This window comes from Sander lucioperca, chromosome 3, assembly GCF_008315115.2.
Source record: "Sander lucioperca isolate FBNREF2018 chromosome 3, SLUC_FBN_1.2, whole genome shotgun sequence".
Classification (NCBI taxonomy): Eukaryota; Metazoa; Chordata; class Actinopteri; order Perciformes; family Percidae; genus Sander; species Sander lucioperca.
Window position 1 is genome coordinate 2,431,033 of NC_050175.1, and position 27,331 is coordinate 2,458,363.

The following is a 27,331-nucleotide window of genomic DNA, read 5'->3' on the forward strand; positions in this document are numbered from 1 at the left end:
TTTTGTTAATGTGTGTAAATGAATGATTAAATATATCCAGGTTGTGGCCGGTTAGCTCAGTGGGTAGAGAGGTCCAGGGTTCAAATCCGACCTGTGACGGTTTTCCTGCATGTCTTCCCCCCTCTCTCTCCCCCTTTCATATCTCAGCTTTCTTATCTAATAAAGGCAGAAATGCGTAATGTGTAATTGTTTTGCTGCTTAGCTTTAAAAGAAAAGAACAGTTTTATTTAAGCCAAAGGCCTAATATATTGATGATGAAACTGGTATTATGATCCATGTCAACTCAAGAGCATCAAATGAAATGATACAGCAAAGACCTCTACTAGAACAGAGCAAATGAGGTGTTGGGTATTAACGTTACTGTTGAATGAAATGGATTACAGCCCCTTACCCTGTCCTTTTTGTTTCCCTCCCACAGTCTGTGGTCCCAGCATCGACATTGGGAACGACATTACTGAATTCAGGCGTCTAGAGAACTGCACAGTGGTGGAGGGCTACTTGCAGATCCTCCTAATTGGTGACAAAAACAACAACAACATCAACCAGGAAGTGTTCCGCTCCCTCAGCTTCCCCAAGCTGACGGTGATCACAGACTACCTGCTGCTGTTCCGAGTGTCCGGCCTGGACAGTCTGAGCACGCTCTTTCCCAACCTCACCGTCATACGCGGGCGCAACCTCTTCTACAACTACGCCCTCGTGATCTTCGAGATGACCAGCCTCAAGGACATTGGCCTGTACAACCTGAGGAACATCACCCGCGGTGCCATCCGCATTGAGAAGAACCCCGAGCTCTGCTACCTGGACTCCGTAGACTGGTCCCTCATCCTGGATGCAGAGTTCAACAATTACATCGCTGGCAACAAGCAGTCCAAGGAGTGCAGCGACGTTTGTCCAGGCATCATGGAGAACAACCCTCAGTGCAGAAAGACCATGTTTAACGACAATTACAACTACCGCTGCTGGAACTCCAATCACTGCCAGAAAGGTAAGCTGACTGCCACACATGATAGCTTGTCAGGGATCGGAATTGCAAATAGATCAGGCAGTCTAGCCTTTGGCCTGAGTTGTGTAGATGTGAATTTGGGAGTGTAATGAACGGCTCTGTGCCTACAGCTGTGGCCTGCTACCTGTCACTTTAACTGCCTTAGCTGTTGTGTTTTGGCTGTGGGGAAGGAGAAAAGCAGGGGCATGTTGTTTTGTATGATTGACTTGACTGCAGATCTTTGCTGTAATATATCTCAGGTTTTTATCCAAGTTACGGAAGGATGAAGAAAGGGCTAAACCGAGGTATCAGGGGAGGCTGCATTTTTTCCCCCAGCCCATGTCGTCGTTGAGCGAGGTTTTCTGAAGTTGAGCAACTACTGGCTGTCAAATGTCAACGACTGTTTACTTAAAAACTTGTATTTTAGGGTGGTTACCTGTAAGAAAAGCTAACATATCCAGGTGTCTTGTGGCACTTATTTGGTTCAATGCAAGTTCAATTCAAATGTTGTCATCTGCCTAACTGAATTAAAGGAGTAAATGCTCCTGAGTTTAATTAAACTACTCCAGGCACCATGAGTGTGAACTCTCCCTTTGATTTTGTGTTTACGACTGCAGCGTTTTAAATGACTTGTTTTGCTGCTGCATTTCAGACAATGTGTTTTGGCTGACTGTGTGTGTGTGTGTGTGTGTGTGTGTGTGTGTGTGTGTGTGTGTGGCTGAATTGTTTCCCTGGTGACTGGCGCCTTGCTGCAGACTCAGCATGTTGATGTTTTCAGTCTTGTGACATGGAACTGTCGCAGGACTGGCCTGGATCGCATGCATGCACATACATACATAGACACACACACACACACACACACACACACACACACACACACACACACACACACACACACACACACACACTCACTGTCACCATCACACACTCTAAGCTCAGGCACACATGCAAACAGACAAATCACAGAGATGCAAATATGTCTGACATACACACATGACATACGCAGCCTGGCCTGCTTACTGGGGATTGTGGGTGACCTGGAAAAGAAACCAGGAGGTGGAATACGTTAGAGGAAGACATTTGGATAGATTGGGGGGGGGGGGCAGAACTCTGTGCTGTTTATCATTTCCCTAGTTAGCAAGAAAACTAGTGCTGTCAGTTAAACGCGTTCTTAACGGCATTAACGCAAACCCATTTTAACGGCGTAAATTTCTTATCGCGAGATTAACATTCTTTTTGGCCTAGCAAACTTTGTAGTTTTTTTCACATGCTGTTGCAACAACTAGTAACGTCAGAAAACCTACAACACCACACCGGATCTAGCTAGACCGGAAACAAAATAACAGGCACGCCGCACACACTTGTTTGGGCTTGCGAGCCGGCCAAAGAGTAGTAGGCTAACGTTACGTTTTGAGTGGATGGCGAGCGCGAGACGCCGAAATGGATGCCAATAAGATTCTGAATGGAAAGTTTACTTTTAAAAAGTTGCCAAATGGTTCCATTGACAAGACCAAAGTGATCTGTGTGTTTTGTCATTGTGAACTGAGCTATCATCGCAGCACGTCCAGTCTGAAATACCACTTGATGGTCAACCACACAGCTGATGGTCAAGCACACAGCTGATGTGAATTCTCCGCCCCCTCCTCAAAGCCAGGCAACAGAAGCACAAAGCAAGCCGATCCACTTTTCCATGTTGATAAGAGCATTAAAATGAGAATAAATAATTGGACAAAAAGAAATCTAGGGACATTTAGAATAGATAAAAATGTGCGATTAATTGCGAGTTAACTATGACATTAATGCGATTAAATATTTAGAGAGTAGAGAGAGTCCACAATAAAAACTAGGCCTCTCCTTTCCCAATTGTCTGTGTTTATATGAATGGGTATCTGAGCATTGAAAAAAAGTTTTATCCAATAAGACACATTATCACAGATAATTAAGCCATTCATCATATGAATTGTGACCCAGTGACTCATCAGCCCTATCTACAGTTGTGTCTTCCCATACGAGAAGGCCACCTGTCTTCCCTCCTGCTGCGCCATCAGCTCAACAACAACCGGCAGCTGTTTTGCTTTGACAAATAACTTCACAATTTCTATTAAGTTTGGTCATTCATGTGTGCATTATCTCTGTCTGTTTGTATGATATTTATATTGTGTGAGACTAGGCCTGTCGTGATAGTCAATAAATCAATTAATCACACGATAAAAAAAATGAGCTCACAAATTTTTCCGGCTGCAATAATTTCCATTTGCATGCTTGTTTGTTTTCCTTCTCTCTCTCTCTCTCTCTCTCTCTCTCTCTCTCTCTCTCTCTCTCTCTCTCTCTCTCTCTCTCTTTCTCTCTCTCTCTCTTTCTCTCTACCAAAGAGACTGGAGGACCACTCTCGGTACCTTAGTGTAAATTAAGTTACGAGTGAACCCTCTTGTCAGTCTCATGGTCTTTGTGTTGGGAGGCGGGACTCCTGGCGGAGAGACAGAGAACACTAGTTGAGAGTTGGAGCAGGGTTTCCCGCAGCACTTTGCAGTTAAAGCGCCGTCAAAAAAACCCCCAAAAAACATATGAGTCTCGCAAGCGGTTTCAGGAAAGTGGCTGCATGTGTCCGACAATGCACAGAACATTAACTGGTACAAGCCTACAGCTGTCCGCGGACACGGAGTGAGGGAAGTGTGTATTGATCTTTGAAAAGGTGTACCTGCATTATTATGCCATTATCATTATATTAGATGAAAATGGTCTCGGAACGACAATATTATCGTTTATCGCAATAATTTCTGGGACAATTTGTCGTCCAGCAAAATTTGTTATCGTGACAGGCCTATGTGAGACTAGGTATTGTTTGGGATTTTAACTGAATGTTATGATGATAATATTGATGAAATATTGTCATTAAGACATTTTGTCTATCAGTATGTGGTAAGGAGGTCAAGTGTAGCAGAGACATTCCAGGGCCATCTTTCTGTCTCCACTCTGTTGAGACTACTTTTGTTTTTCAGAGGGTTGGGGCTGTGAAGGTCAGACAAAATATTTGGATATTCATTTTAAATAACCAACAACTAAATGCCTTAGCTAGTAGTACTTTTTATCACCTGTGCTAGTGAGAAAGCTGCTGCTACTAATGTTTCTCTCACTACTGACCCAACTACTAAGCAATCTGCTGCTGCTACTAACTACTTTTATTATTACCACTACTTACTACTTACTACTACTACTACTACTACTACTACTACTACAACAATTACTATTGGTACTGCTTAGTCTACCACTGCTTCTACTAAAACCACTGTTAACACTACTGCAAGTCCTAGTGCCACATTGTTCTTGTGTGCGGCTGTATAATGTCAGAGCCCAACAGACACATGTACGCACACAGACCTCTGCTCCACTATGCTCTTGACTAACTGGTGTCAGCACAGCTGGTTACGTCTTTAGGAAAAACATGTTAACCTGTTTCAATTCTGTAATTGTGTTCTTTATTTGGACAACAGAAAAGAGTACAACGAAACAGGAGGGACAAAACTCAGAACTCTCAGGAGAATGAATGAAGGCTCTACTCAGCTATCCTTGGACATGGGGGTCCAGATAATTTCACCACGCTTGCCCCAAAGGCTCATGGTTGCAGTTTGTTCCCCGGGGCCATGTCTCCAGAACCTGACTAACTGGGCAGATGAGACACTTTTAGGCATCACTGATGTGTTTGTGTTCAGTTGGCATCTTCCTATCCAAGAGGTTGACATGTTTTGTTAAGTCAGTTTAAGTAGACTAAATATAGAAGAAGTGGAGACTGACCCTATAAAGATGTATAAGCAGTCAACCAGGCTCCTGAGGCAGTGTGTCAGCCAGGGCAAATGGGCTATCATTTGCTGCTGCTGCTGCTGCTGCTGCTGCTGCTGCTGCTGCCTTAACACAGCATTGATTTCAAACAACCTGAGCACTACTGCTCTCAATGCAGAGACTTCATTGTTGTGCTATTTATTAGGCAGTTTATTGGAGAAGTCTGGTGGTAGTAAAACCAGGCTTCATTAAAAAGAGGAAGGCCAATAGCTGTACAGTGTGTCAGTAGTAACATGCAGCAGTAACAATAGCAAAGACTGATGCTGTTTGCTTGATTGTGTACTAGTATCAGCAAACACAACTCTGACAATAGAAGACCAAATTATGATGATTTTCATTTGTCTCTTCTGATAACGCCCTGTATCATGTTACAATGATCTTATCTGGGATCTATTGTTTGAATGTGTGCCTTGCTCACAGGCCTTCTGCTGCGCTGGCATGAGAGTTATCTGTGTATTCAGAGGCATATTTATTTCCAGACCCGGTCATTCACCCGATCAATAAATGACGCAAGGGAAAAATGCAAGCCCTGTTTTCATTGAGTTAACATAAAGGACATTCTTTCAGCTGGAACTCATTCATGAAATGGTTAGGAGGAAAAAAAAGTTCAAAGCCTGTTTCCTTCTCTGGGAAAGTGGCGTGTTTTTTAGTCGTGGTGGTGGGGGCTACATTCTCCCATGTTTACTTCCCTCATTTGTTTTTTTGGAATCTGGTTTGGGTGTTTTGTCTCGTTCATAATTCATAGGCTTCACCTAAAGAAGTGCCATGTCCGTGCATGCTGGGAAACAAACACACACACACACACACACACACTCTCAAACAAACAAACCAATACACACGCTCTCTCATTTAACAGCATGAGGGATGTTTTTCTGGTGCTTTGTATGGTCTAAGGAGATGAAAGCACATCATTAAAGTACAAAGTAGGTCTTCAGGGATTTACTGGAAGGAATTTTTGTCTTTTGTTAACCCCTGGCTGAAGGGATTACTCATTAAACTAAAAAGATTGTCTTGAAGGTTGATGCTAGATTAATTTACTGTACTTGACTAGTCAAAGAAAAAAAAGCTTTTTTGGGTGAGCAAGTACAGGCTGGGATAAAGTATTTTCTGTGGTTTTTGCAGGAATCAGTAGAGGGCATAAATCATGTTATTTACTAACAAAACAGGATCTCCATAAAGTTGAACTTGGATGTCAAAACAGTGATCTGTGCTGACTCAAGGTTCTTGATCACAATGAATGGTCCAGTAGATTTATATTTCTGACAGAAAGCCCTCCTAGCTACTCTGGTTCACTGCAAATCACAATAGTGACAAGCTTAGTGCTTAATCACTTTTATTCAGCATACATGAAAATAAACATTGTTTCTGCTCGAAACTTTTTTAACGAGTCTGACAGACAAATCAGCTGGGTGGATATATTGGCTGATATTAGCTCATTGCAGATATATCTGTATGGTGTAGCCTATACTTTGGCTAATAAGTAACAGTGCAGACTAGGGATAGACCGATTATCGGCCCTGGCCAATTATCGGGCCGTTTTTTTGTCAGTTTGCAGATTATCTGTATCAGTGTTCTAATTGACCGGTAACGTGAATGAATTCAAAAGTGTTGTACTTTGGCTCGGCTACAGCTCTGTGTCTGTCCCTCTGCTTCAGTTTCACTCACCACTGAGTCTGACTTCATGTCCCCCCCACAACACTATCTGACTCTCTGTTACTGGGGATTATGGTGAAAGTTTCTCATTTATTAAATAATTGCTTTAAGCGTTTAAACTAAGTTTTGTGTTGGAGTTTGTAACATTCCAAAATCTTAATTTTGACTTAAAGACCTCATATTCTGCTCATTTTCAGGTTCATAATTGTACTTAGAGGTTGTACCAGAATAGGTTTACATGGTTTAATTTAAAAAAAACAAAAAAAAAACATCATATTTATAGTTATAATGTACCTGGTTCGATTCCAGCTGAGGACCTTTGTTGCATTGTATATGCCTCTTGTGTGTGTTGATTGGGTAAATCGGGAATAAAGTCTTCCAACAAATCTCAGCATATCAGATTGTTCGTTTACACATTTTAGCACTGTGATATTTGAATTAAAATGCTGTACATGTTGCTGTGGCATCAGTGAAATTGTGCTTTAGCTGAGATGCAGGCAACACACTTTTAGCTGTCTAGCAGGAAAACACTTTTGTGTGTGTGTGAGAAAGAGAGCTAAAGGAAGTCTCTCAACAGTGAGTAAGGGAATTTTGGACTGAGTAAACTTATATTTTGTTAATGTGAACAAGCTGTTTTTCAGTTTCTTCCTCGCTGATATTTTTGGTGTTTTCAGTAGTGTAACTATCTCTGCTGTTATTGACCTGGAATGTGTCTGCTCTCTCCCGAATATGGAATGTGTTAAGGCATTGATTTGTTGGGTTGTCTTTAGAGTATGGGACTAAGTCTTTGTTCCATTGATTAATTTGTTACAATGTTTCCAGAACCAGACACCCTTTCATTGATCCTCATTTCAACTACACATTCTCCATGCACTTTTTAAAATATAACCAAAAGTCTGCTACTGTATATTTTCCCTCAACATTTTTCTGTTTTCTTTTGTGAGTGACTCAGCTGTATTGAGGGTCTGATATCACCTGTAAGTGGAGTGCACAGTGACCACAACATTAGAGCAAAGCGATGGCAGCTGCATTACCACATATTCAAATTGGTCTCTGTTCTTTGCTGCTGTGAGCACATTAGCTTTGAATATGCTGCCTCCATAACAGAGAAAACTGAATTCTTGTTCATAAACCTACTATTTGTCCCTGGGACTGTGTGTGTGTGTGTGTGTGAGGGGTGTAAGAAAAAATTGATACACTTGAGTATGGCAATATTTTATTTTACAATACTGTATCGATTTTCAAAAAGGCAATATCGATTTTTTTTTTTTTTTTTTCAAGGGGTGATAGAATGATTATATAGGGTATTTCACACTGTTCCTTAAGGTCTCCTAATAGGGTATGTAACATTGGTTGGGCTGAAAATTGCTTGAATGCTGTTTTATTAGGCCCTTAACTACCCTGTGAATATGAGAGCTTTTCTTCCAAATATGGTATGCTCATGAATATTTAGATGAGCTGCGCGCTGATTGGTTTGAGCGAACCCCATAGAAACACATTGGAGATGAGACAGCAGGTCTCATATTTCAGACACTGCAAAGTTATACGTTGTTTGTCGGGCTATTTCGTTATTAAATTCACTTCTGAGACTTTTTATGCGAGAAATCAACTATATAAAGCTCAAATATGGGCCGTTTTACGAAAATTGATGGCTAATTGCAAATTTGGTAAGACGTGTTGGACTTTAGCTAGGAGCTCCACACAGTCTGATGAGAAAGCGGCAACCTCCATAGCCAGTGAAAGTCACCGTTTCTCGGTTACTGGACTACTACTAAAAAAAATCCCAATATATCAAATCGCCAGATTCTTGCCAATACACAGCTGTGTGTGTGTGTGTGTGTGTGTGTGTGTGCAGTAGCTCACTGCCTAGCTATGGATAGAGTTGGCAATTCATAAAATGAGTTTTGATACTGTTTAACATTTTTTCTCCCAGAAAGTTATTACTAGAGGATAGCAAAATAACACCTTACATCTAGATTTGCTGGTGTGTTTCCAGCAACTGCTGTGTGTATACCTGCACGTCATGATATAGCCTATCAAACAGAATTGTAGACTGTGTTGCAAAGGTCAGTTTTACTATTAAACCAACAAAACTAGCCAGACATCTATTTGCATAATAAGTAAAAATTTAAATTGGGTATTGGAGTGAGTGAGAAAAGGAATAGATGATATTGTGATGTACCGAGGCAGTGAGTGTTGATTGATACACAGCAGCTTGGTGCTAAAGCTTTGTTGTTCAGTTCCACATGGTTCAAGTCATCAGACTTAGTTTAAATCAGGTGACAAAAGTGTTTCAATAAGTTCAGATATTGTTTCTCTGTATGTGTGTTTTAAAGTGAAGTGTCTTGTGCAATGCTGGAATTGGTTTATAAAGCTAATGCACAGCTCTACCTCCTAACGCATATATTTCATAACAACAAAAACCTGCAACATACAGTTGAGGAGTAATGATACATACAGCCCATGTTACATGTGGTGTATACATAAGGCAGCAGGGGAGAGCTTAGATGTGTTTTTGATCAGAGTAAATCAAAATGAGAGGAGCCCAGCAACAGCAGAGAGGTCATGTTATTCAGACAGTCTGACTTGTGTGACCCAGCACTTACGGCTTAAGGAAGCCCGGTGACTACTAGTACCTGCTAATGTCTGTCTAATCTCTGCTATGATTAGCTCCATACCATCATGTACTGAGTACACACACACACACACACACACACACACACACACACACACACACCAGTCAAGGGATTGATGGAGCTTGCCTGAAAGTGATCGAGAATGCTCTTTCTTCCCTAAACTTCCCTCTACTGATGAATACGTCACTAAGGACTAATGTAAGAGACATTTAATTGTGTTTATGCTTTTGGCTCCTTAAAATGCAATACACTTACCATCCACATATTTGTCTTCATTTGTACTAAAACAAACACTTACATTACCGAATACATCAGGTTACTGTCTACTGTGTACCTTGTGGGTGTTTCCTTTCCATTCACGACAGAGCTTTGGGTTGCCAGCTAATAGCCACTCACACACAGGAGCCGAGCGTGGCTGACAACATGTAAAGCTGTATATATTTAAAAGACAATAGCATATAAAATGTTAGCACGCATTTTTGACTCAATGTATCTTGGGGTTGCTCCCCGTGATGTCATGCTAAGAGCTAAAGGAACTAACAGATAAATACATAATTTTTCTTGAATAATCACAATCATATGGTCTGTAAAATAGCAGAAAACAGCAAAACATGATCATCACATTCTCCCAGGAGTCCAAGATGATGTCTGCAAATGTATTGTTTTGTCCAACCAACAGTCTAAAACCTAAACATATTCTGTGTTACAATGATATAAATCAGAGTCAAGCAGTAAATCCTCACATTTGAGAAGTGGGAGCCAGATGTTTGTCAAGTTTTGCTTCAAAAATGGCTTTTAATCAAACAATGAATTGATTATCAAAATAGTTGTCTATAGGAGTGGGCGATATATATCGTCTACGATAATATCGTCATTGTTGTGTTAACGATGTGCAAATTGACATTATCGAGTATTTTAATTACTTAGAAAAAAACACTTCAACACACAACACAGCCGTTACGAGAGCCTTCCAGGCGGCTCCTAACATCCCGGAGGACATAGCCAGACCACCGGGCGCTCCGTGGATTGTTGTCGGCAGCTAGCAGGCTGAGCTAGCTACCGGCAGGATCGAGACAAGAACTCTGGCAAGACCAGAGGAGGACTGTGCATTTTTGTGCATAATGAATGGAGTACCAACAGCAGAATCTTTACCAAGCACTGCTCACCTGACCTGGAAGCCCTGTCGGTTATATGCAGACCATTTTATTTACCACGAAAACAGCACACTGCTGTCTACATAGCCCCCGATGCTAACGTTAGCACAAGTTTGGCTCACCTGCTAACCATAGGCGTATCATATGGCCCACCCCTAGTTGTCTATTGATTTTCTTTTGTCTGTCGACTAAGCGATTAGATTTTGAGGTCTTACTGTGGGACTACTCTGGAAGGTATGCAGGGGAGGGACACCTGCCAGAATGACAGTTGTAAAATGATATAACGCAATGAATCGAAAATAAAAGAAGCAAAACATTTGTAATTCTAATTTACTCGTCAACCTTGAAAAATATTGAGATGTTAGTTGATATGGCTGTGTCTAGTCCTCTTTTTAAATAGTTCAACAACAATATAACTAGGTCATTATGTTGGCTGTACTATAACAATGTGTAGTTGGTGTATCCAACCCTTTGGTTTGAATCCAGGCTTTGAAACAGCCAATCGCATCTTCTGGTATAAGTCATATTTTAGTTAAATGATCTGTGAGAAAACGGACCCACTATTCTTGTAAGCAATCAGTAAAATGTCATAGTTACACTTGATAGCATTTGTGAAGAAACTTACTTTTGGGGTAATCTGGTCCTTTTGGGAGTTTTATTAACAGTTTTATTGTTTTCACCGACAGCAGATATTCTAAAAGCAGTTATTGGTCGTCAAAACTAAAATCACAACATGATGATGGACAACTAGTCATGCACCCCATACCCTGAGCCAGAACCCGGAGGCTGTCAGAGCTGGTAATTATAGGGACTGCTTTGTAACCCAGGCACATCCATGACTACTTTTAGTGAACAGTCACACCCATCCCTGGAATTCCTGGAAGAGAACATTACTGCTTTGGCTGTGTTGAAGTGCCTACTGTAATTATGTGGCCTTTAATTGTGCTTTGTTAACACCGTCGGATTGGGATGCGCTGTGACCAGGGACTGAGATGAATCTGTTGTTTGTGGATTTGAGGCTGGTTGGAATAGTTTGTGTTTTGTTATAAAGGCTCATTTGATTTTTCATCATTTTATTCTGCCGGGATCACGGTAGAATTACAATGAAAGAGAGGAAAAGGGCAAAATACTTTTTGTGTCCTCTAGTTTAGTATAGACTACAGTTTTGCGTTATGTTTACGTGCAGTTGGCTAACCAATTTGTCAGGGATGTAACAAGAACTCAAACAAAAACATAAACTGTTGATACATTTATCAAACTTTATTCCTTGATGATTCTGTTCTTTTTGTTGTGTCTCACACACAATAGAGAGTGATGAGCGGGGGGATGGAAGGATGGGCTCGGAGGCTGTACTGCCACTTTTTACACACACACACACACACACACACACAAATACATACATTCCTGACTCTTTGTGTTTATGTGTTTACTTGGTGTGGGAAGATAGAAATATCTCTGGAATTTGATGAAAAGGATGAAGGAGGCCAGTATAAGATTCCCATTCACCTTGAGGCGGCCTGGCCTTGCTGGCTGTGCTAATGACCTACAGTACCTCTCTGGCAGCCTTCAAACATGTTGGGAAACTTGTCACAACCAGAATTGAAGGGATGGATGTTTTTCACATCCTAGCTTACTGTACACTTGATAAGTGAAGATTCCCAAAGCTACCCTGTTCTGATGCATTACCTTGTATGAAGAATGTGATGTATCTTAACTTCTGACTAAACCCAACTACACCCAACTGTGGTATAATCAGACTGAAACCACAAGAAGTCAGTGAAACGATGCTTTTAAAATTGATATTATCATTGATAACTTGCTAGACTGGATGAAGCCTGAAACACCCACGTCATATACTCCCAAAACTGTTTTCACTGAATGCTCCAGTTGGACGTGCAAATGTGTCTGGTGAATGACACCAACTATAACAACATCAGTAGTTGTACGAGGGCAGAGCAGTTTATGAGTTGAAATGGAACAACAACATAATATGATGAAGCAGGACCCAGTCCAAGTGAAAATAAACTAGCAACAGTCAGGTCTCTTCATGGCTTCATGGTTTCTCCTGAACAGAAACAATGTGATATTTCATTTGAATTACTATAACATTGCCTTGTTTCATTCTGGAGTTCAGTTACTTACATCATTACATTAATAGTAAGGGCTTCAACAAATTAAGGATCTGTCGTTTTAACCATGGTTCTTAGACCTACAGAAGAGCTGCAGCTCCTGCTTTTAGTATGAATAGGAAATATGTGAAAATCACTTGTGATGACAAACGGCATCATCTGTATTTAGTTAAACTGTAGTGATCCAAGGGATCCGTTAGTGGTTGAGACTATCTTGTTATTGACTGGATTTTGAGCTCAGTCCTCTTCCTCCTTTCTCTACAATGCTGCCGTAGCTCAAAACTGAGCCCAACATGTGTTGACTGCATGTTACATTGCAGAAAATTATGTTCATCTGTTGCTTTGTGTACAATTTGGATAATGTGTTTGCATTAGCTAATACTTTTTTTCCAGCAAGATGCTTCCAATGATGATCTTTAATGCTATTGTATAAAATGTGCACTCAAAAAGACACATGCAGAGACACACACATCTCACAAAATCAAGATTTGTCTGTATGTACATGTACATTGTATTTACAGTGTTTAGGGGTTTATTGAACTGTCTTGAATGATAAGGTTGTGTGTGAGCCCTCATTTTTGTCCCATTACATACTGTGCACAGGACATCACAGACTGTTCATTACAGTCAAACCTTCATCATTGGGTAAGATTTCAATAGTCTTGTTTGATAGACATAACCATCAGAAGTTATTTATTATTAGTTAAGTTATATTGTGGCCATTGCTATTTCTGCAACTCTCTTTGTCCTTCTGAAACTGTAGCCATATGTGATGTCTGTCCTAATCTTAACTTATCTTGAAGCTGTAGGTATCAGGAAACAGGTAATGTGATAGCGCCTTGTTATCCTCATCCACCCTGTTATTGTCTGGCCTCTGTGCAGGCTCTGGGACCAAAGTATTTGATAGGTCTTGTCTTTTCCAGGTCAGTCAGCAGGGGGATGCCAGGAATTCCTTTTGTCTGTAGTTCTCCTGTAATGTCAGCTGATCTGACAGATGTTTGTTCCCAACAAGTCTCACAAGGTTAACTCTTGGCTCTGTTTAGACTAAAACAGGATATTTTTCTGATGTGGTTTGGTATGCTTTGACTGGTAAATATAAGGTATATGATTTCCCTAGCCCTTGGCTGATAAGACTTCTTTTTTTACCATTCCTGATGTGTCGTGGACAAGGGTGCTTGATAGAATTAACGTAGTAGTATGCAGAAAGGTATATTAAAAAAAATATATATATAAATATATATATATATATATATATATATATTTATTTATTTATTTATTTATTTATTTATTTATTTTTAGCCTTGTATGGTCACCAAACTGGAATAGTATTTTGCACTATAGGGAATATTTTTGTACATAGTCTTTAATCAGTCTTTTGTGTGAGAATAAACTTACTTCATATGCAAAGCTGTCTGCCTTCCTGTCTGAACCTCCAAGACATAGTCTCTCTGGGTAGAATTACAAATGGATAATAAAAAAAATAATAATAGTATTTGCAGGTGGGAAGCTGGTGGAGGATTGTGTCCTTTTACAGCTCTAGTGACTCATACTTGTTGGTCGGGCACAGGGATCTGGATAGGATACCTCCAACTGATCAAATGGGATGGAGGTTACATGCACAGCAGCTGGATTCTTTAGAGATCACGCGAGAATCGCAGGATAACAAGATCACTCGAAAATCCATATTTTCAGACTTCAAGTAATGCGTCAATCAGCGTCCTGTGAGGAGCCATTGGCAGCCACGGCCGTGATGAACGATCACGGTCGTCACACACACACACACACACACACCTAAACAGCAATGGCGGATGTGATAGAGATCACCTGCCAGGTATTTTTTTGAAAGTGCCTGCCCTTATCGAAGGAGTTTCCAGTGACGGCTTCTCAGATGGTTCTGTGTAACAAACCATCTGGCGCGTCAGATTAGGATAGAGGTACCAAGGTAACGGATGGCTGTGGATTGGACTGTATGCTTTATGTCGTGTAGTGCATACTTTATGGAGGAAAAAGCAGGGGGAATGTTTAAAAAAAAAAAAAAAAGTGGAGGAAAGTATTGCTCCTGTAATTGTTGTACAATCCTGCCTGCCAAGCCAACAGAGACCCTTGCAGGTGTTTTTCTATATCCATACTAAGCCAGCTGAGCATCTTTAGCTCTCTATTTTGATCTTTTGCATACGTCGTGAATTTTCCAAAACTTTGCTACTACTTTGCTTGCACAGACTTGGCCAGGTGCTGTGTGCCAGTAATGTTTAGAAACAACGTTTCTGTTTTTCTCTAGAGCAGTGGTTCCCAGTGCTTCTTTTGTCTGCTTGCTAACAGTTACAGTTACGGTGGAATTGATATTTATATTTCTTTATTGAAATTATAGTTTCCATTTGATCAAAGTAGTTGAGCTACTCTACAGTCTTTCCATGCATCCCCAATCAACAGCAGAAGTACCCATTAGAGTAAGGGTTCCCTGGTTGGGAATCACTACTCAGACCATCACACACTACAGGTGACCTGTATTTATGCTGTCACATGACTCAGCAAGCATAAAAATGAGATTTGATCCACATTCTCAGGAACTGCAGTCCATTTTCGTATAATGTTGTGAGGTGACAGGCAGTAGGGTCTTTACAGCCCTGTGTAAATCCCCTCTTATCAAGACAATGAGACAGAAAGATACACGTGTCCAGCTTTTCGTCACTTACAGGAAAGATGTTCTGGTAGCGCTTCACCTCTGTTAGTGTAATTATCAACAGGAAGCCTTAGACCACACATCTCCTGTGGGACGTCCCTTCACACTGGGAGGAGGAAATCCAGCATTACATTTGATATTCAGCAACACTGTGCAAACAGCTCTTTACCTGTACTATACAGCTGGTGCTAAACAGTAATGTTAAAATAAACTAGATAGCTGATTCCCCTTAAAAGTCTAGTAAAGCCTTTTGGAATGGCAAACATTAATTTATTAATTTAATCAGCACAATACTCAGTGAAACAGTCTCTATGAGTCATCTAATTGGGGTCCAAAAACAGCCCCAGCCAATGAAAACTATACCTTCTCTGTCTTGTTTCCAATCATTGTTTCCATCCAAATGGTACACAGGTTTAAAGCAAATTTCCCAAAAACTTTTTTTCATCAATGAGCGCTTCGAGAATATTCTCAAGAGGGCTTGAGTAACTAAAAGGACTCCTGTAACTCTGGTACATTTTGTTACTATGTTTGAATGTAGCGATTTTGATTGTTCATGGTTTTGGCCGCCCAAACACAAACATGGCTTTTAGGGTTGTTGGTGTGCTCGCTCTTTGTTGTTGTCTCTATTGCTTGAAGCTATTTGAGAGCAGCCTGTTTGTCAGGCTGGACTGACTGGCAGTTTGTCATGTCTGTGTGGCTGTCCAATGCATTTGAACAGTTGAACTGACCGGCTGGTTTTGGTGTCTGGTATCTGCTGGGAGACTCAAGAGGTGACCAGGATAGTGCTGGTCAGCCATGAAGAGCTGTTAATGGACTGAATGAATGGAGATCTTTGTTCTTCTGATGCAAATCAGCCTGTAGACAACACACACCCACACCCACACCCACACCCACACACACACACACACACACACACACACACACACACACTACTCAGACTAGTTTTCTGATTGACTAATTCACTGACTGAACCTACACACTGCAGACTCCCTGGCTGTAACAGAACATGCTTTGTAGGAGACTGGAAACACAGCTATGTTGTTGTGTTTTCTGTCCATCATCAACTTCTTGTTCAGTCCGAGGAGACTGTACTGGTTCTGTTTATTTCCCTGATTCAGCCTGAGTACTAGAACATACCGAGAGGGCATGGAGTGTGTGGAGTCCATCCATTTGCTATACCTGTTTATCCTTGAGGGTCGCAGGTTGGGGGCAAGAGCTGAGCTCAGGTGACATTGGCCTGAGAGGCGGCGCACACCCTGAACAGGTTGCCAATCAGTCAAGGGGCTGACACATAGAGAGGAAAGCAGCACCCAGAAGAAAACCCACACAGGCACAGGGTAAAAAAACAAAACCATATCCAGTTTTATTGTTTGTATCTTAAAAATTGTATGTTTCCCTGTTGTACTATGTACTATGCTAATAAAGTCTCTTAGAATTTGAATTTGAGAAATGACAGCTAAACGTGGCCCAAACCAGTTGGTTTTAGACCCATTTAATTTCAGGCTGAGACTCAAAGTTGTAGTGCAAATACAGTGAGAGAGGCTGAATGTAAATGAATGAAATGGTGCAGATCAATATTCTTTCATCCTCTGGTCAGTAGTAACACAGTAATGTGTTGGGGGGGAGGGGGTAGTTTACTCATTTCCAGCATGATTATGTTTGGAATAGAAATCTGGATTTTCCTTTGATATTACTTCAAGGGAGAATCAACAGGGACTACATCTGCTGCACAGTGTTTCTGTCTGGCTGTTGCATCTCAGAGCCTGGTCACTGTCTATCTCGCCTAGACCAAGATATGCCTGACACATCTTGGTCTATAAGAATTGTTGGAGTACTATGTAAGGATGGTTGCATCTGAATTCACAAATCATACAGTGTTGAAATTCTCAAATCACTGAAACATTTTATTTAGAACAAATCCTGTAATTAGAGTTAGGATATTTTTGATATTGATATAAGGTGAAAAGTGGATGTTAAATATAATTTTGAAAATACATAGGCCAGAACAGTCTTTCATAAATAATTATGTTGAAAAATTACCTACAGTATGATTTTAGACATAATGGTACAGCCCTATTGGGACGGGTGATTACAAAACCAAATCATACAGGAAGTTGAAGGAGCCCCAGGGGCGTCACCAGGGCAACACAATTAATGGGAAAAAAAGACATCACAACCCCAATATTGACCACAGCAATTTCCATCTAACATCCTGATCAAATCGAGTTATTTATAAAGCCCAAAACCACAAGTTTGAACTTGAACTTAAAGATTTTTTGATCCTGCAAAATCACAACAATGGAATAGAAACATTTAGTTTTTCTTTATTATTATTATTATTATTATTATTATTATTATTATTATTATTATTATTATTCATCAGAGCAAATCTTTACTATTTTGCTTCACCTCCTCTCCACTCTTACTCAAACATGTGTGATGTTTTTTTTAACTTCAAACCCCAATCATAATATTCAAGAGAATTAGTTAAAATCATGGATCATCTGAAACAGTTGAATGATTGAAAAGTACTGTTTGCCAAGTCGCCAAGTAGAGGTCTTAGGTGGGCTTTTATTTTGCCAAAAACGTGTCAAATGCACGTCAGTGGACCTTTTGTGGGTCTGTGACGTGCGTTTGTGGCAAAGACTGAGGATATTAATCACATTGAAAAAAATACCAAATGTCATTTGTCCTAACAACATAACATGTGTAGGTTAAATTGACCCTTATTACCTGATGGATGGAATTGAGGCCAATACAGATCTCTGTCTGTGTTTTTGAATCAACTCTGCTGTCATCAGTCTAGACATCTGCCTTTGCCTGTTATTGTTGTGCTGTGCTGCTGAGTTGTACACACTGCTAAAGCCTGGAGCGTCATCACAGCAACTGTGTGTCTGTGTGGGACATCCTGTTCCTATCACCCCGAGGATGGGAGCTGAAAACAAGGATTAACAGTTAAAAAGGCTTTTAATTCTTAGTTGATCAGCTGAGACAGACAGACAGACACTTACTTTTATTGTTTAACCAGCTGGAAAAATATTTTGAATCCTATCTGACTCTGAAGTCCTATTTGATTCTACATAGCTGTTATAATAAATGAGTTTAGAAGCAACGTTTTCCCGCCGTTTGGCTGCTGTTAGTTTCCCAGCCTACTTTCCTGCTGGGCTGGTATTTCTGTTTCCCAGTAAGCCCTGTATCGGCCTTTTGAGCCACAGGAGCCAGAGTGCTGTGTAATGACAGAATGGAAAAGGTGAAAACTGTTTTTGCATAGACTCTTACAGTAACTTTCTACAACGCACCTTTTCATTTGAATACCCCTTTCAGACTGATGAAACGACACAGGAAGAAATATAATAATAATAATAATAAGATAACATAATAAAAATAGGAAGCACAACCTTTCCCTATGCAAATGCTGTGATAACAATGGTAACCACCTGTGCCAGCCAGCAAAAAGTTCCGTTGGATAAGTCTATGAGATGACAACAAAATCTAGGGCAGCAACTATCAATTATTTTCATTGTTGAATAATAGTTTGATTATTTTCTAGATTAATCAATCAGTTGATTGGTCTATAAAATGTAAAAGAAAATGTGGATCATTGTTTTTCAAAGCCCAAGATGACGTCCTCAGATATATATATATATATATATATATATATATATATATATATATATATATAATATAGTTTTAGTTTTGTCCACAACTCAAAGATATTCAGTTTCCTGTCCCAGAGGAGAGAACACACTAGAACATATTCATATTTAACAAGCTGGAATCAGAATTCATAAAAAAAATGACTCAAACCAATTAATCGATTATCAAAATAGTTGGCAATTAATTTAATAGTTATAGTAATAGACAACTAATCGATTAAACTACTATTTTTTGCAGCTCTAAGAAAATGTTCTAGGCTACATAAATGGTACACTTTCCTGTTTACCACCAGCATAGTTTTGTGTTAGTTTGTGTTGTCTGGCTCCCCCAGCTGGCAGCCCTAGTGTGTGTGTGTGTGTGTGTGTGTGTGTGTGTGTGTGTGTGTCTTTATTTTTAAACCTCCTTCTCCACCTCCCTCCTGCATGTCTCCGTCCCCTCCTCTTCTTCCACATCTCCCCCTTCTGTAGTTCATTCTCTTCGTCATCCATCCTTTACACGTTCTCCTTCTCATTCTCCTCCTCTACCCGTTCCCCTTTTCTCTTACTACTCCACATACTCTCTGTGTGCTGCAGCTTTGCATCAACTTGTCTCTAGAAGTGCAGTAAACACGGCAAAAGCTGGGATCCATTATGTTGCAGATGTCCAGTGGAATGCTTATGTTCACTGTAGTAGGGCTGCAACAAACGATTGTCGATTAATCTGTTGACTATTTTCGATTAATCAATCAGTTGTTTGGTCTATAAAAATGGTGAAAAATGTCGAACAGTGTTTCCCAAGGCCCAAAGTGAGGTCCTGAAATGTCTTGTTTTGTCCACAACTCAAATAAATTCAGTTTACCAGCATAGAGGAGTGAAGAAACCAGAAAATATTCAAGAAAGTCGCAATCAGAATTTCTTTTTATAAAAAATGACTCAAACTGATTAATCGGTTATCAAAATAGTTGGCGATTCAATTGATTTAATAGTTGACAAATAATGGATTAATCTTGGCAGCTCTAGAACAATGCATGTTCAAACCCCCTATACTGGTCAGTGGGTGAGTTGCGTTTAGGAGGCCACAGACTAACAGCTCCAGTCTGAGCCAAAACTTCAGGCACAGATTAGCCGCTTTCTGACCAGAGGGATTTTTGCAGTTTCTAGAACATAACGTTCCTAGAACCCTTTTTTTCTCGTGTTCCGACTGGACCAATTTGGGGATTATTAAGTTCTTCTGACCACAGTTCCATAGGAACCCTTAGTGACCTAGCAACGTCTGAAACACAAACGGTACATATTCTTCACTGTCTGTTGCAATTGGCCTACGTATGCTAACTCATTAGACAATCATCACGCATTCAACCAGCTAATTGTTAATGCTAGTTAAACTTACCCGTCGTTTCGTTTGCCTGTTGCACTCTGCTTTTCTATCTTCTTCCACCATATTAATTAGGATCATATTACGCTGGAGCCTTCGTCTTCTGTGTTTCTCTGTTAAGTACTCCAGCCTAGTCTTTAAACGCCGCCGTTCAAACTCTGTTTATTCTTTATTGTAGCGCTAAAGTCAAGTGACGACGCTATAAAGACCGTTGCCGTGCTTGGCCAGTGTGAATGCAAATGGCAAAACCGGTTTTGGGGGAGAGTAGTTAGTAGTACTGTTTAGAAGTGGACTGTTCCTATAACTACGTTCCTGGAACTACTTGGTCGGAAAGCGGCTATTATCTCCTTCCTCTCCCTCAGAGTCCTCTCTCTACAGGCCTGAGGCTTTCCATTATCACATTGCAAAATTACACCTTTCCAACACAGATCCCACCGCGGAGGTCAGGGGGCGAGATGGAGTCTAGGGGGTGGCGGGGGCTTGGAGCAGAGGAAGAACATTCTGTGCCAGAGAAATGCAGCACTGGTTCCCTCCTGCTGAGCACAAACAGCCTGCTGAATGCTGGTGGTAGCACACAGTCTGAAGGTTCTGATTGGCTTCTGAGTTCAGTCAGGAGGAGGGCTGGAAGGTAATCTCATGGCCACTGTCTGATGATGAATGTTTGTTATATTGGAAGGACAGTAGATGTCTCCAACGTCCTCAATTCAGCTGTCGCTGCTTTTTATGGCAGCCAAAGCACACTTTCTTAAGCAATGAGCTTCAAGTTGGAGAGGTAAAAGATCAAACAGAGAGGCTGTGGAGGATCTCCAGTCGTGTTTGGATTGTACTGACTGGGATGTGTTCAGGACTGCTACCAACAGTCTGGATGAGTACACAGAGGCTGTGACGTCATACATCAGCTTCTGCGAGGACTGCTGTGTTCCATCAAGCACCAGGGTGAGTTACAACAATGACAAACCCTGGTTCACAGCCAAACTCAGAAGGTTAAGGCTGGCTAAGGAAGACTCGTTCAGGAGTGGGGACAAAGACAGATTTAAAGAGTCGAAGTACAAGTTTAGCAAGGCAGTGAAGGAGGCTAAACATCTGTACTCTGAGAAGCTCCAACGCCAGTTCTCAGCTAATGACTCTGCGACTGTCTGGAAAGGACTTAGGCAGATCACCAACTTCAAGCCTAAAACCCCCCACTCCTTCAATGACCGACACCTAGCCAATGACCTGAACGAGTTCTACTGTCGATTTGAAAGACAAAAGGACAGTCCTGACACCATCCCCCACGACACCTCCCTACAGCTACAGCCACTGTGCATCACCTCCACCTTGCCCACCTCAGCAGGGTCCTGGGCCCCCCCACCAATGCCCTCCTTAAAGGTCCCCTCCACCTCCACCCCCCCTCCCACCTCAGTGACGGCTCTCTCCATTCACGAGAGGGACGTCAACAGACTGTTCAGGAGACAGAATCCCAGGAAAGCTGCTGGACCGGATGCTGTCTCCCCATCCAGCTTGAAGCACTGCGCTGACCAGCTGTCTCCAGTGTTCACAGACATTTTTAACACCTCACTGGAGACATGTCACGTGCCAGCCTGCTTCAAGACCTCAACCATAATCCCTGTCCCCAAGAAGCCAAGGACCACAGGACTTAATGACTTCAGACCCGTCGCCCTGACCTCTGTGGTTATGAAGTCCTTTGAGCGCCTTGTGCTTTCACACCTCAAAGCCATCACCGACCCCCTCCTGGACCCCCTGCAGTTTGCCTACAGAGCCAATAGGTCTGTAGACGATGCAGTCAATTTGGCCCTCCACTACATCCTCCGGCACCTGGACTCCGCAGGAACCTACGCCAGGATCCTGTTTGTGGACTTCAGCTCTGCCTTCAACACCATCATCCCGGCTCTGCTTCAGGAGAAACTCTCCCAGCTTGGTGTGCCTGACTCCACCTGCAGGTGGATCACTGACTTCCTGTCTGACAGGAAGCAGCATGTGAAGCTGGGGAAACACGTCTCCGACTCACAGACCATCAGCACCGGATCCCCCCAGGGCTGCGTTCTTTCTCCTCTGCTTCAGGAGGAACCCAGCCCCACCTGCCCCCATCACCCTCTCTGGCTCCACAATTGACACTGTGGAGTCTTTCCGCTTCCTGGGAACTACCATCTCCCAGGACCTCAAGTAGGAGCTGAACATCAGCTCCATCGTCAAGAAAACACAACAGAGGATGTACTTCCTGCGGCAGCTGAAGAAATTCAACCTGCCAAAGACAATGATGGTGCACTTCTACACAGCCATCATTGAGTCCATCCTCACATCCTCCATCACCATCTGGTACGCTGCTGCCACTGCCAAGGACAAGGGCAGACTGCAGCGTGTCATTCGGTCAGCTGAGAAGGTGATTGGCTGCAATCTGCCGCCGCTCCAGGACCTATACGCCACCAGGACTCTGAAGCGTGCTGGAAAGATTGTGGCTGACCCCTCCCACCCCGGACACAAGCTCTTTGAGCCACTCCCCTCTGGCAGGAGGCTGAGGTCCATCAGGACCAAAACCTCACGCCACATAAACAGTTTTTTCCCCTCCGCCATTAGTCTTATTAACAAGGCCCGGAATCCATCCTGACTCTCTCCACACCCCACTGTAAATACTCTGTACCTACTGTACCTACTCTGTACCGTTCCTTTTTACTACTGTTTAACTTATTTTACTATTTAATTTTATTTTATCGTTATTAATACATACTGTGTGTATATGTTTATACTTATATTGTTTATATTCTTTTTATCCTTCTTATATTTGTATGTGTGACATGCTCCAACAACACCATGACAAATTCCTCGTATGTGCAACGTACTTGGCAATAAAGCCCTTTCTGATTCTGATTCTGATTCTGAGATGGTTGGAACCCCTCTGTTGTGTTTCAGGCCCCGGGAATGACTTCCTATTCCAATTTGACAGCTGTTTTTTGGAGGCTTTTTTTTTCTTCCATTGACCCTTACAGTCAGCGTCCAGGTTATTTAGCATCAGTTTACCCATTTTGAGCACAGTAATAAGACAAGGACAAGTTGCATATATCTAGACTGGGTAAACCCAGCCCGATCTGCCGGTGATTTAATTTCTCCCTGCAGCTCAGGCTGGAAACCTGTACATTTATCTATCCTGCTTCCATTACAATTTTGCGGGGACCAACACAAACTGGCTTATCCACCTGGCGCGCAATTGGCTGGTTCAACACGATGACGATAGAGAAGCGACGGCAAGCAGCTTTTTGTTTACATTTAACAAGCCGGTCACCGAAGCGCAGCAACCGGTTGATGCTGCTGTCGCTGCTACGTCACCCGGATCGTTGGTCTGATTGGTTGGAAGGACTATCCAATTGTGTACAGAGTCATTTGAACTATGCCCGTTGATCCCGCCTCTTGTGCAGTAGAAAATACAGAGCAGACTCCCCAGACTAATGTTCTTGGTCTGGTGATAGCCAGATTAGCATATATCCTGACTAAAACATTGATTCTGGAGTCATGATGGATACATCACTGAAATATAAATAAGAGGAGTAACAATAGCCATCTTCTCCAGCCTGGTGTCTTAAGTTTGTTTGACAGAGACGCTGGAGGCAACATGTTGAAACGCGTTTCAGTGTTTTATCACTCAGCATCTTATAAACAGCACATGATTTCCCATAACTTCACTTAGGTTAGCCAGGGCTGTGTTTAAACAGAGACCAAACAAAGTGGAGGACATAATCAAAATTAAGTTTTTTTGTTCATCAAGTTGTTTCTGGTTCAGATATCCCTACAATTTTGTTTATGCCGTGCAGGTCACATACCACCACACACACAAATCGTTTCAAGCGGTGATTTAAAGTGTTTGCATAGCAATTAGTGTTTGTTTCTGCGGCAGACAGTCAAGGTGCTTTGAAGGTCTGACACATTTTTCTCTCTGTAGGTTGAGTTTGAACCAATCATCTTCTATCTCCGTTTGTACTGTCATGTTAAACCAATGAGCTACTGTCAGTAAGGCCGGGTTAAAAGTTGATGCTTAACATAACTCTGTGTGTGTGTGTGTGTGTGTGTGTGTCAACTTGGTGAACTGAGCTGCTGTAGTGCTCCCCACCTCCGTCATGCTTGATTTAAATTTCCCTGCTGTAGAGACAAAGGCCACCACAAGGTGTGGCTTCTTTCTTTACTGTACCTAGATCAGTCCAGTGTTCTCCGTCTGGAGCTTCTCAATCAGTTTTCCCTGTCATCAGCTACAATATCCTCTTATTTAGAGGGACACCACAGCAACTGGACCAGTTATTTGTAGCAGTGCTCGGTGGAAAACCCGGAGTGGAGAGGCCTTTGTTACTGTGGATCTGGGATGAACTACTGGGCTCAACACCAGCCCAGCCAGCAAACAACGCTGGTATCTCATTACCAACCTGTCGGAGCTTGTATCTATGGTTTTGTTAGCTGTTCTGACATTTTTTTAGACTAATGAAACATTTACACAAAGTTATTGGTTGGATTTGAAGCAGCCTGCACGCTGTGTCTGTTTTTAGTCTTTTACAAGCTGGGTTCAGAGAGATTGTGAGTGTGTGTGTGTGTGTGTGTGTGTGTGTTTTAGTGTATGTCTATGTCTGCATGTGTGTTGTCGGGGGGGGGGGGTTGGTTGTGTTTTCAGATTTAAGATTCGAAATCCTTTATTAATCGCACCACGGGGAAATGTTGGGTGTGGATTAGGAGTTCAGAAGAGATTCAGAAGTATTGTTGGTGATACGTTGAGCTGATGTGCAAAATCAGCTTGTGGCCAATCAGGCCCTTTTTAATGCCTGATCCAGTTCAAATCGGTTTGTATTGTAAGTTGTAACCCACCGTTCTCTAAGCACACAGCTATTTAAAACACCACATTGCACTCCATTATCACACTAGCACTGTACACTAATGCTTAATGGTGACATTTTGCATGTGTACCACCAAATGTTGAAACCTCAAATCAATTAAATGTTTTTTATTCTCATTGACACAATATGCAGGCACATATAAAAATATAAAATATAGGTCATTGCTTTCCAACAAACACTGCACATACACAGTAGATTAAAAAAAGACACATCAATGACATTATCATTATTTACAGGCTCGGAATTATTGTGAATTATATTGCAAATGTGCTATTTTTGTAAATGTACTTGTGCAAATGGCATAGTATATATTAAAGTGTGGTAACATTTTGTACAATTTGTGGATGAGAGGGTGTCCCATTTAATCTCGCCAAGAAAAGGAATACTGTATGTGCATCTCTTAAAATGACAAACAATTCCTTTAAAGAAAAGCTTTGATGTAGAATATATTTTCTTGATGACGAGCTTTTCAGATGTCTGATTGCTATGCTAATTTTGCACTTGTAGCTATAATATGTAAATACAAATATCAGAATCAGACTGTAATTAGAGGCAAAAAAGCTGACATCTCTATCATGAGTAATATGATATAGTTTTATATAGCAAAATGTCTTAATGTGTCTTGAAATAAGTCCGATTTTTAATTCATCTGCATAGGTAATGTCCTTTCTCTCTGTTTCTCCTTACCAGAGTGCCCAGAGAAGTGTGTACGGCGAGCGTGCACTGCGGCCGGCGAGTGCTGCCACCCTCAGTGTCTGGGCAGCTGCACACTCCCTGGTAGTGACACAGCATGTGCAGCATGTGTGCATTACTACCACCAAGGACGCTGTGTGGCCGACTGCCCTCCAGGCACCTACAAGTTTGAGGGCTGGAGATGCATCAGTGCCGAGCTTTGCTCCAAAGTCCACCTCCCCGACTTCAACAGCTTCGTCATCCACGGCGGAGAGTGCATGTCTGAATGCCCTCATGGGTACATGCAGACCACACCCAACAGGTGAGCTGCAATCTACACTGAAGGCTGAAATGGAGCCACTGGGTGGAGGTACTGTTATTGTTGGTCTGACATTGGTACCAATTCCACACCCTGCTATCAGTTTTCATTCTATTCTTTCACAAAAAAAAACAAAAACTGAATACAATACAACAGCTACAATAAAGGGCAGTTAGTGTAGAGGTAGGTTATATCCACGACGTTTCATTTACGGGATTGTTCCGGTGCCGCCGGAAGTTCCGCCGGATGTCCCTCATTTTCGTCTAGATGTCCCTCACCTTCCACTTTCTTTGTGTTGGCAATCTAAACTCCAGTCGATTAGGGAAACACCCTTCGAGCTAGAGCCGACAATCAAATTGTATTTATTTTTTTTGAGTAAAATGGATGTCACACACTCAACAGCCATTTTAATTCCAGAGCTCGCCTCCCTAATGTGCACACGTTCCACCAAAACAAGCTGACTTGTTGTCCTGACAAACAGGACGCCAAGCTGTGGCGTCCTGCGCTTAGTGCCGCCCAAGACAATTGTGATTGGTTTAAAGAAATGCCAATAAACTGGAGCACGTTTGTGTCCCATCCAGGAATGTTGTGTGGAAGGGCCAGACCTTCCTCCGCAGCGCTGTGGAGATAGGTCTGGCAATGCAAGACTATTGTAGAGGCTACCATCTATCCTTAGGCACCTTAAATAATTAAAATAAATAAAGGTTTCTAGTCAAATCTCGGAATCTCTTCTAGACATAATTTAGCTGGTACTGTCGAACGTTGCCGTAAAAATTTTCAGGGGCGGAAATAAAATAATTAAAGGTCAGGAGAGAGCTACAAGAGTTCCGAGTATGAATGTACATCAGTAAAATGACAGCGTACTGTCCCTCTCTATCTCTCACTGTCTGTCTCCAGTATGTTCTGTACAGCCTGTGATGGTCTGTGTGATAAAGTATGTGAGGAGAAGGTCATCGACTCCATGGATGCCGCTCAGTCTCTCAAAGGCTGCACTGTTATCAAAGGCAACCTGCATATCAACATCCGCAGAGGCCGTAAGTACTGCAGTGTACCCATAGACTGTATAAAATATCACAAAAAAAATTCTGCTAACATAAATTATTCTGCGAAGCAGAAGTGATGTCAAGATTAGTCTTGACCAGAGCTTTTAAAAAGTTCTGGAAAGTGTATAATTTTCAGGCATTGCTTGAAAAATCTGGAATACACATAGTAGCGTGGGAAGGGATACGAGGGAGAAGGTTGAACACAAGGAAAAATAATTGAGATTTAAGAAAAAAGGTAATTTAGGTATATGGCTGTTTATTTATGGTGTAATGAAGTGATTTCCTGTTAAACGCATACAAAAACAAAGATGTCAAACATAGGAAGTTCCGAAAGTTAGATAGTATGAA

The 27,331-nt window shown here is 41.7% G+C and overlaps 1 protein-coding gene across 3 annotated transcripts in view; it reads left to right on the top strand.

Moving 5' to 3' along the window:
• The window catches only part of LOC116057296 (insulin-like growth factor 1 receptor), a 54,914-nt gene that overhangs the window by 10,398 nt on the left and 17,185 nt on the right, over nucleotides 1–27,331 (top strand). For all 3 annotated transcript variants that reach the window (XM_035999143.1, XM_031309695.2, XM_035999142.1), the window contains 3 exons: nucleotides 419–985; nucleotides 25,640–25,943; nucleotides 26,838–26,974. In XM_035999143.1, the coding sequence (XP_035855036.1) occupies nucleotides 419–985; nucleotides 25,640–25,943; nucleotides 26,838–26,974 (1,008 nt within the window). The remainder of the gene's footprint in view (nucleotides 1–418; nucleotides 986–25,639; nucleotides 25,944–26,837; nucleotides 26,975–27,331) is intronic.